Below are 11,305 nucleotides of genomic sequence, written 5' to 3' on the forward strand. Positions count from 1 at the left end.
AGGGGAAATTGTAATAAGAGATTTGAGTGGGTGATGTGTTCTTTATGTCACATACACAAACTACGGGTGTAAACGAGTCGAGTCGAGTTTGAGTATTGTTGAATTTGATTCGAATTTAAAAACTTTAAAAGTAAGTTCGACTCGAAAATTCGCGAGCTAAAATTTATCAAACCCAACTCGAACTCGAAATATAATATTAAAACTCGACTCGAACTCGAAAAGGCTCGATCTCAAAAAAAATTCAAGAGCTCAATTGAAGTTCAAGACTCAAGCTCGATTCAAGCTCGAACACAAACATTATCTTTTTTTTAATATATATATATACACACACGAAGTTCTTTTTAAAAATTTAACTTAATCATCGTATTATTTTGTTAATGTGGTTTTTTGACTTAAAAAAATTAATTAATGTTTTTTTATCATTAATCAATATTAGTATAAACCTTATGTTATTTGGTTGTTTTAAGTTAACTATAAGTTTCTACAAATAATGTATTTATGATTATTTTCTTTCTCTTTCAACAACTTTTCATGCGATTGGAAGCAGATTATTTTATTATCTACTAATAACCACAAGCGGTATTCTCTTTATAATATATTTAAGAAAGCATCAACGTCAGCATGAATTAAAGGAGCCATTGGTCAATGACGAGAAACGTTGATCAAATGATCCATTAGTTCTTTTTCGAATTAGAAGATCATATTAAGAGAAAGAATGATACTGAGTGTTATATTATTTCTTTTAAAAGTACAGAGACTCCCAGTATCTTTTCATATTTTTAATTATTTTTATTTTAAATAATTATTTAATAAATATAAAATTATCATTAATTTATTTTCGGTAAACTACTCATTTAGTATATAAACTATCAGTTTTAGTACCTAAGCTTTTAATTTTTTTTCAAAAACTACACCTAACGTTTAATTTTCATTCATTTTAGTATCCCGCTGTAAAAACTTAACATGTTTAGTACCTAAACTATCAGTTTTGGCTAGTTAGTACCTAAATTTCAATCTTTCCAAAACTTAACGTTATATTTTGAACATGATACTAAAATGAAACAAAAACTGGAGTTTTAAATGATGGAGTACTAAAATGAAACAAAAAGCTAAATTTTAGATATGATTTTGAAAAAATTAAAAGTTTAAGGGTGCGTTTGGTTCATTGAATGTAAGATTACCAGTGAGAATGTGAGATTATCAGGGAATATGATTACTGAGAATGTTATATTTTGTGTTTGGTTGGTTTAGCAGGAATGTAAGATTATCGTGTTTGGTTAAAGGGATAAAAGATTATTAGAATGTATATTTGACCAAATTGTCCTTATTATATATTTATTTTTTATCAAATTGGAAAATATTTATATATTTTCTTTAAAAAATTTAAATTCAAAAAATTTATATACTTTTTTTTACAAAATTGAAAATATAAAAAGTTTTAATGAAAGGGTAAAATTTTATTTTAACCCCTGAACTTCATATAAAATTTTAATTATAGATTTTTTTGTAGATCTAAAGTAGTTTAAGGATAACTTTGTAATTTAACCTTCGTAGAATTTTTATTATTCAATGACAGAAGAATGATATTTTTGAAAAAAAATTAAGGGCATTTTAGTCCAAAACGCTGGTAATCCAACAATACCTAAAAAAATGGAGGTAATGACATTCCCTATAATATACCTAAAGAATTTTGGTTGGCCGGGATTCTCTTTTTCGGTAATGTTTTATTACCAATAGTAGATTTTTTGGGGCATATTACCAGGAATGTCATTACCTCCCTTCCCTTAGGTATTGTAACATTACCGGCGTTTTTGACTAAAATGCCCTTAAATTTTCATTTTTTTTTCAAAAATATCATTCTTCTGTCATTGAATAATAAAAATTCTACGAATGTTAAATTACAAATTTATCCTTAAATTATTTTAGATTTACAAAAAAAATCTATAATTAAAATTTTATATGAAGTTCAGGGGTTAAAAATTTTTTTACCCTTTCATTAAACCTTTTTTATATTTTTAATTTTGTAAAAAAATTATATAAATATTATGAATTTAAATTTTTAAAGAAAATATATAAATATTTTACAATTTGTAATATTATACAAATATATAATAAGGACAATTTAGTCAAATATACATTCCAATAATCTTTTATTCATTTAATCAAACACTGTAATCTTACATTCCTGCTAAACCAACCAAACACAAAATACAACATTCCCAGTAATCCTATTCCCTGGTAATCTTTTATTCCCACTGGTAATCTTACATTCTGTGAACCAAACACACCCTAAGTATTAAAAATACTAAAACTTATAGTTTAACCACTAAACGCGTAAAATACTAATTTATTTTGTTTATAAAATTACTAATTTTATTTTAAAAAATATTTAGAATTATGATAAAAGTTCACATATGAAAATAAAAAAAACACAAATCAATATATTTCAACGATTAAATGAATTATTGTTATTCTTATAGATTTTAGGTTCAAGCACCATAGATTATAGAAATATTCGTATTTTTATTTTCAAAGGCGAGTCACATAAAAAAATTATTCATATGTCTAAATCTAATTCAAAGATCCAAAAAAAAATTAAGATGATAACAAATAAAATTAATAATAAATAAAATTAATAAATACGAGCAACATAAAATTCCTACTAATGTTAAAGCAAGATACAACGGCGAGTGCTTTAATATCCCTTCCCTTTGGGTAAACTACACATTTAGTATTTAAATTATTAATTTTGGTATATTTTAGTAATTAAAATTATACCTAATGTTTAATTTTTATTTCATTTTAGTACCTCATAATTAAAAACCTAACGCATTCAGTACCTAAAATATCAATTTTGGTCTATTTTAGTATCTAAACTTTTAATCTTTTTCAAAACTTAACGTTAAATTTTAAACTATACTAAAATGAAATAAAAACTAAACCTTAGGTACTATTTTGAAATAAATGAAAGTTTAATTACCAAAACGTATTAAAAGTGAAAGTTTAGGTACTAAAATTATAATTTACACTTTTTCTTTTCGTTTCTTGTTGTTTAGTTCCAAAAGCCCAAAGCCCCAGACCCTAACCCTAATACTCCATTCGGACCTTGACTAAAGGCATCGTCTCTATTCCTCCTTGTTTTGCTACCAAGACGGATTCCGATGAAGGTTTCTCGGTAGTCCCAGAATCCTGTAAGGTAAGTTATTTACTTGAAACACCCGTAATTTTTTTAATCAATGTTCAAACTGATTGTTCCAAAGGAAAAAAATGGTGAATAACCACGCAATCTAGTGATTCTGATTTCTTGATTGACTGTCGATAGAGTTTTTTTTAGTTCGATTTTGTTTATTTTATACACTTTTACGGTATTTGATCCCGTTCCTATATTTCCTCCTCCAGGTATCATTGCTTGTATCATCGTTCAAATTCTTCATTCAGTTTTTTTCATCGATAATGCAGCCTCCTGTACCAGTGCCGCAGGGAACCATGTCGAGTTCTGGTAGCTTTTCCTTTTCTCCAAATCCTCAGTTGGTTCAGAATGCACAAAATCAACCCTCTAAATCTGTAAGACAATGATAAAGCACTGAGTTGTAATTTCACTTTGTCGGCTCGAGTTTTCAAAAATTTCAATGCTCATTACTTTTTGACCTACAACTAGTAGGATTTTCCGCAAGTTTGGGTTGTTTGTAGCAATATTTAGGAAGCTTTGCTGTGTCAAGAATATTTTCGAATGGAGGATGGGACATAAAATTTTGCGGATTTTTAAATATGTAGGAATTAAACAGTATGCCTCAATTTTAGGCTCTGTTTGTTGTCATCGGATTTCATTGAATGGAGTCTGAATGCAGTTATAGCCGTAGTTGATTAGGGCAGTACTTCCTAACATGGTTCCTGTTCAGCCTTTGAATTCTGTGCAATCTCTTTCAATCCCATTCTCAATTTAGTACTTCACTGCTTGCAAAATGACGTCTAGCAATTGCTTATGCATCTACAGAATGGATTTGATATGGAGTTTTTTGCATGCCACTGTCTTACTAGTTGAACTTTTTGGCTGATTGCAGGATACACCAGCCACTGGTACACAAGCTGCTACTGTATCATCTATGTCAACTGTTTCTCAGCCTGGCCAATTGCTGGTCCATAACTCTTCAGATATTACAATGAATGCATCTACCACTCCCAGTTTTGCTCCTATAACTTCACGGATACCCGCCACTTCATCTTTCCCCATGTCTAGTGGATCTTCAGGAACTCCAGGAGCACCAGCACACCCTGGGTTAGTACCATCTATCCAGATGATTACTGCCTCGGCTGCTGCTGATTCTCCCTCTCCTGCAGTTCCTGGACCCAGTGCTCCCGTTTCATTAAATCCAGCTGTCCAACAACAAGCATACCCTCCCTATACATCCTTACCTCCTATGGTTTCTTCCCCACATGGATTTTGGATGCAGCATCCTCTAATGGGTGGCTTTTCCAGGCCTCCGTTTGTGTCTTACCCTAGTATTTATCCCGGACCCTTTCCTCCAACATCAGGTGGTATGCCTCATCCTGCACCATCATCTGATTCTCAACCTCCTGGTGTTAGACTTCTGGGAATGAGTCCATTTGCACCATCTACTGCTGCTCTTGCTAACCAACCATCGGCAATACAGACAGGATTACCACAAGGAATTGGTACGTCTGGGTTTTCATGCTAGATTACTGATCAACTAACAATGTAAGAGCTGTTTAACCTTCATTAGTGTATCATGAAGTTAATTTTTTCTTCATTCGTATTTCATGGGGTTCTGCAGATAATAGGAAACTTGTCCATGATGTTGGCACCAAAGCTGAAACTGTTTTCAGTGAACAATCTGATGTCTGGACCGCCCACAAGACTGACACTGGGGTTGTTTACTACTATAATGCATTAACAGGAGAGTCGACTTATGAAAAACCTGCTGGATTTAAAGGGGAGGTACATGTGGATATGTTTTCTATTAGTAACTTTGTTGGGGTGAACCATTTTTTTTATTGTAGGCATTTTAATTGACTGATACGGTTTTCAACAAATTTCCCCAAATATTGGCCGATTAGCTTTCTTTAATGGATGCTATATGAAATTTCATATACAATAAAAACCCAGAAAATGTTGGAGTATCGAACGTTAATCATATTATGCTTTTTAAATTAATCCGAAAATTCCACATTGTTTAAGTTGATATAAAACTATAAAGATTTGCATATTCGCATTTGTGTTTACTTGTGGAGTATATATGATATTATTTCTGGCTCTCCACTAGTAGCTATATTAAAGTCGAAAATCAGTTTCTGTGGTTTTTGTGTATATAAAATTTTCTATGATCAATTTTCTCTGGCATATGTGTTTTCTGGTGGCTTCTCAGATGCTAATTCAAATTAATGCGATGCCAACTTTTTTCTTTCACTTGTCTGTGCAGCCTGATCAAGTTACTGTGCAGCCAACTCCAGTTTCCGTGTAAGTTATTTACTTTCACATCCACAAGTTGCTATGTGGCCTATCTCATCAGTCAGAACTGTAATATTGACATTGCTGAATGAAATATACTGTTAATTACTTGGTTTTTAGGGGGGGAATGAGCTCTCAATTATTTTCAGAACACCATAAAAATGCAAAATACTTAATAAACTTCAAAATATTCATTTATTTACTATTCTATTGTTGGATATTTTGCAAGTATTCTCTAAAAATAACTGTAAATTTGGAGATATAATAAGTAACTATAATTTTTTTTAAATATACCTAAAAGTAACTGTAAAATAGGAAGTAGAAAAGTTACATTTAAAATTTTCTTATTTTACTAGCAATTGTTTAAAGTATTCCCTAAGAATGAGTTACATTTTATTTTTAGTATTCTTTTGAAATTTAAGAGAATATTATGTTTTTCTTGAATTCTTTTGTAATATTATTAATCAGTATTTTAAAATTGGGTATTATTGTTTAAAATATCATTTAGTTATTTAATATGCTATATTGCAGTCAACCCTTTGTGTGTTGGATATCATTTTAGTGTCTGGAGAAATTGTCGTTCTTGGTAAAATTTCATCTTAAATGTCATGTCTCTTTTTTTATAGGGAGCAATTGGCAGGAACGGATTGGGCACTAGTTACCACAAATGATGGCAAAAAATATTACTACAACAGCAAAACCAAGGTAGTGTGTCCAGTCTAATTCACATCTCTAGCCTGTTTTACTCCAATGGGCTTGTTTAATTGAATTTTTAGTGTTAATTTTTTTCCTGTTAATAGAACAATGACATGCTCTTCTGCCATATATATGTGAATTGTTTTTACTCCAAGGTAGTGTGTCCAGTCTAATTCACATCTCTAGCATGTGTTCTTTTTTTGTGTACTCTTAAGTCGGTGCTAAACACATTCGTTTATAGGATATGAATGAGTTGTGTCTGGAATTTAGTGGGTTAGAAGTGGAACTATAAGGACTGTGTTACTTGTACTCGGGTGTAACTGTTGGACACAGGTATGGTTAGACTTTTCTAAGTTTTCCATATATTAGAAAAATCCTTGGAGGTCTTATCCTCATATCCAAGAGTCGGGTATGGGTACTTAATGAAAAATGAAGAGTCCGATCAACATGGATAAGGAATTTATGGTTATGGTTATAAATGAAAGATTTTCGTCTGGAATTTTGATTTGCAGTGGTCGGACCTTAAGAATTAAAAAGCTGCTGCAACACGGATTGTGATTGTTCTAAAATTTGGGAAACAGAAGATCCAGGGCTATATAGCCAAGCTATAGTTGCTGTGAAATGCTCTGTAAAAGTGTTGCTGGTATATGGCCACAATTGGGAAGAATATTGTGCTGTTCCTAAACGTTAAATAGTAAAGTGAAATGTGCAATCAAAATTGACAATTTTTTGGGAACCTTTTTTATTTATTCAAATTTCTTCTATAAATGTAATATGAAAGAAATGCCAGTTCCTTGCCTTTAATAAGAGGATCTATATACGGATTAGTCATTAATTGCTTTAACAGTAAAATGCTTTGCTGTTTGCAGACGAAACATAATAACCAATGCCTAATGGAGTTGACTTATGTCTAAACTGCCACATTCATCAAGCCTTGTGCATTTTCAAATTAGCAGATAATGATGTTTATGTGCTGTATTCCTTTTACCTCCATGTTGCTTTTGATGATGTGTTTCCCAGGTTTTACATTATCTTCATCCTTATGAGCCTAGTTTTATTAATCACCTTTTAGGATTTTAGTGAATTTTAAGGAAACAAATAATGGACATTGCTAAAACTGTTATGCTCATTGAACTTATTTCCTAGTTATTGATATGTTCCCACTTCTCATTGTGTTTTTATCCATCAGATTAGTAGCTGGCAGATACCCTGTGAAGTTACAGAGTTGAGAAAGAAACAAGATAGTGAAGTATCGAAGGAGCGTGCAGCACCGGTATCAACTACTGATGTAGTGGCGGAAAAAGGATCTACGCCAGTAAGTTTGAGTGCTCCTGCTGTTAACAGAGGTGGCCCTGATGCCATGCCTTTAAGAACATCAGTGGTGCCTGGTTCTTCATCTGCACTGGATTTAATTAAGAAGAAGTTGCAAGATTCTGGAGTTCCTTCTTCCTCAACTGTTCCTGTCATGCCTGTAACAGCAGCAAATGATTTAAATGGCTCAAAAGCAGTTGATGTTAAGGGCTTGCAGAGCGAGAACAACAAAGATAAGGTAAAAGATGACAATGGGGATGGTAACATATCGGATTCCTCTTCAGATTCTGAGGTCGCAGACGCTGGGCCTTCCAAGGAAGAGTGTATCATGCAATTTAAGGTATCTATTGTGCCATATTTTGTTGTGTATTCTCAAATTTGGTTATCCTTGGTTTTATTACTGCCATCCAATATTGTAGCTGGAGTGAATTGTTTATCATGCAAGTGAAATTCACAGGAAATGCTCAAAGAACTGGGGGTCGCACCATTCTCAAAATGGGAAAAGGAACTCCCAAAGATAATGTTTGATCCACGTTTTAAGGTTTGTTGAGGCTAAAGATTATCTATTATATTCTCTTGTTAGTTATAGGGAACTTACCTGCTTTTGGAATTCATTGACCAGTTATCATTATGAATCTTGTTGAATGAGAAAAAGGAATACTACTAGCCGTTGAACTATATGTCATTCTTAATTATGACAAAATGATCGCTTACATATGCGAATGATGAAATGAAGGGATCTTATTTTGCAGTTAATAATTAAGATGTGCCTTCTCTTTGTTGCATGCTCTTTTAGTTGGTAACAAATTTACTTTTCCTCTTTGATGTACTTCAATATGAAGTCATATTGTTGAGTTTTAATTTCTAAAAGTGCATCCTGTTGCAGTCTATTCCAAGTCATTCTGCTAGGAGATCCTTATTTGAACACTATGTTAAGACACGAGCTGAGGAGGAACGCAGAGAAAAACGAGCAGCTCAGAAGACTGCAATAGAAGGATTTAAGAAGTTGCTGGATGAAGCATCAGAGGTTTCTTAAATTGTCCAAAACTCAGTGTCATTTTTTGTTGCATATGTTGAAAATATTGCTTTGAAACTGCCAAACTGTAGATTTTTACAACCTGATATTTTTTTATTCTAAAGGATATTGATCACAACACCAATTATCAGTCTTTCAAAAGAAAATGGGGAAGTGATCCACGATTTGAGGCTTTGGACCGTAAGGATCGGGAACTTTTATTAAATGAAAGGTAACATTACTAGGATAGACTCAATCATTATTTTTATTTAGTGTTTGTGCTTTATGCAGAAGGTCGGCAGTAATGTGAAAGAGCTACGTGACTATTCCTCTTAGACATCATTGAAAAGCTTTTAACCTTTCTTCTCTACTATTAGCTTCAATTTTTTGGTTTCTTTTATAGACTTTTACAGCATATTATTTTCTTTCTTTTCCGTTGTGCCTTCATTTTGTTTTGAAGTAAGATAAATGTCTTGGTTATATCTGTTGCTTATATCCAATTTGTTGTGTTGATCTCTCTGTGCAACATGTGTTGTGCGATTATAATCGCATGTGGTATGTTTTGATTCCAATACTTGTGTAAATTTATGTTGAACTTGTTCGGTTGACTCTAGACGGAGATGTTCTAATAATAACATTGAAAGCAGCGTTTGTAAGCAGGTAGTAGGCTAGAGACCAGATTCTAAGATTCAATTTGGGTGTGTCCTTTAGGCTTATATCTCTTTTGGTTTGAATGGTTAATGCCTGAATTTTTCTTGTCCTTTTCTCGAACTGGTTAAGAAATGTTTCTGCTTCTGTCTCAGGGTTCTTCTTTTGAAGAGAGCAGCTGAAGACAAGGCTCGAGCCATACGTGCTGCTTCTTCTTCTAGTTTTAAGGCCATGCTTAAAGAGAAAGGAGATATCAATGTTAATTCCCGTTGGTCCAGGGTATGTGCAATTTAAATTTGGACATTTGGTTAGTGGTTTTTTTTTCTTACCTTATGGAGAGAGTATGTTCCTGAACATTTAGGCATCTTGCATATCTTTTGCATCTTCCTTGGGTTGCTCACGTTTACGAGTCTGCAAGCATGTAAAAGATAAAGAGAACTGGTTCTTATCATCTTTAATAAATATGATGGAAAATATGACCCATTTTCTTACCTTTTTTTTCAGGTGAAAGATAACTTGAGGAATGATCCAAGGTACAAATCTGTTAAGCATGAGGATCGAGAGGTTTTGTTTAACGAGTACATAACTGAACTCAAAGCTATGGACGAGAAAGCAGAGCGAAAGGAGAAAGTGAGAAAAGAGGAGGAGGTATAATTTCTCTCCCCCTCTCCCTCTCCCTCTCCCCTCTCCCCTCTCCCCTCTATCTTTTATGGCATAATCAAACTAGTATTATAAGTAAGTTTGTCCTGTTCCGCAACAGGATAAACTGAAGGAAAGAGAGAGAGAGTTGCGAAAAAGGAAAGAGAGAGAAGAACAAGAAATGAAAAGGGTGCGGCTTAAAGTTCGCAGGAAGGAAGCAGTTTCATCTTTTCAAGCTTTGCTTGTGGAAACAATTAAAGATCCCCAGGTATGTTTTTTTCTCTAACAAATTTTCAGATGATACAATACGAAATCAACTGTTGTTTTGAATTTATTAATATTTACTTTGTATGACCATATGTTTTGTGGAAATCTCACTTGCTTTGTTTCCTTGTTTTATAACTTGGATAAAGTCCCGAATCATTCAACGTCAAATTAAGGTCAAAATTCTTAAATGCTTGCTTTTGTTGGTTCATTTGGAATCTGTAAACAGTTGATGCCTTTCTTTTATTAATCTTTCTAGGCATCTTGGACTGAATCGAGGTCTAAGTTGGAAAAGGATCCTCAGGGACGTGCAGCGAACCCTGATTTAGATTCATCTGATATGGAGAAACTCTTCCGTGAACACATAAAAATGCTGTTTGAGGTAATCTACAACCACGCTATTATCAATAAAGAAACTGTTCATTTACGAGTTGAAGAAACGAAAGGATGGGAAATTGTAATTTTTAAGGGATTTATTGTGCATATCGTTGAACTTCTTTTAAACAACCGTTCCCGACATAACCCTTTGATTCGGCCTCCTGTAGAGATGCTCGAATGACTTCAGAGCTCTATTATCCGAAGTCATAACTCAAGATGCAGCTGCTCAAGAGACAGAAGGTGGTAAAACAGTCCTCGATTCATGGTCAACGGCCAAACGTCTTCTGAAGCCAGATCCCAGGTATAACAAAATGCCAAGAAAAGAGAGGGAAGTACTATGGCGCCGACACGCCGAGGATATGTTGCGGAAGCAAAAATCAGCGACTGATCAAGAGGAAGGGAAGCACACAGATGCTAAAGGCAGAAGCTCTGGTGGTGATTTTAGAAGATACTCATCAGGTGCCAGGAAAGTCCATGAACGTAGATAGCTTGGTTTCTTGGGGGGAAAACTAGGAATTTGTAGAATTTGCTGATATATATATATATATATATATATATATGAGTTAGGGTCTGGTTTAGTTAGTTTCCCCCATGCTGAAGTAAAACGGGTTAAAGAAATTCACCCATATATTTATCATGTAATCAATCCATTGAGTTCTAATATTGTTACAATTTCTGTAATCGGAATTTGTTTGAGATGCTTGAGATGTAGCTTTTTTGGTCATTTGGTCTGTTTTAGTACTAAAATTTTTAATTTTTTGAAAATCATACCTAACGTGTAAGTTTTGTTTCATTTTAGTATCGCGTCGTTTAAAGCTTAACGCGTTTAATATTTAAACTATCAGTTTTTGTTTATTTTAGTATTTAAACTTTCAATTTTTTTCAAA

At 33.1% G+C, this 11,305-nt stretch overlaps 1 protein-coding gene across 2 annotated transcripts; it reads left to right on the forward strand.

Annotated features, from left to right (window-relative positions):
* The first annotated feature begins 3,028 nt into the window (after nucleotides 1–3,028).
* On the forward strand, nucleotides 3,029–11,096 carry LOC120179482 (pre-mRNA-processing protein 40C-like). Of its 2 annotated transcripts, none has more exons than XM_039185063.1 (15): nucleotides 3,029–3,196; nucleotides 3,400–3,564; nucleotides 4,062–4,674; nucleotides 4,794–4,957; nucleotides 5,439–5,476; nucleotides 6,094–6,172; nucleotides 7,353–7,814; nucleotides 7,932–8,015; nucleotides 8,361–8,501; nucleotides 8,615–8,721; nucleotides 9,293–9,416; nucleotides 9,642–9,785; nucleotides 9,898–10,044; nucleotides 10,300–10,422; nucleotides 10,586–11,096. In XM_039185063.1, the coding sequence occupies exons 2-15, from the start codon at nucleotides 3,454–3,456 to the stop codon at nucleotides 10,904–10,906; spliced, it is 2,658 nt and encodes an 885-aa protein (XP_039040994.1). In that variant the 5' UTR covers nucleotides 3,029–3,196; nucleotides 3,400–3,453; the 3' UTR covers nucleotides 10,907–11,096. The 2 variants fall into 2 exon arrangements, with proteins under 2 accessions (XP_039040994.1, XP_039040993.1); XM_039185062.1 differs by having other exon boundaries at nucleotides 3,029–3,167.
* The last annotated feature ends 209 nt before the right edge of the window (nucleotides 11,097–11,305 follow it).

This window comes from Hibiscus syriacus, unplaced genomic scaffold, assembly GCF_006381635.1.
Source record: "Hibiscus syriacus cultivar Baekdansim isolate YM2019G1 unplaced genomic scaffold, ASM638163v2 tig00112428_pilon, whole genome shotgun sequence".
In the NCBI taxonomy this organism is placed as follows: domain Eukaryota; kingdom Viridiplantae; phylum Streptophyta; class Magnoliopsida; order Malvales; family Malvaceae; genus Hibiscus; species Hibiscus syriacus.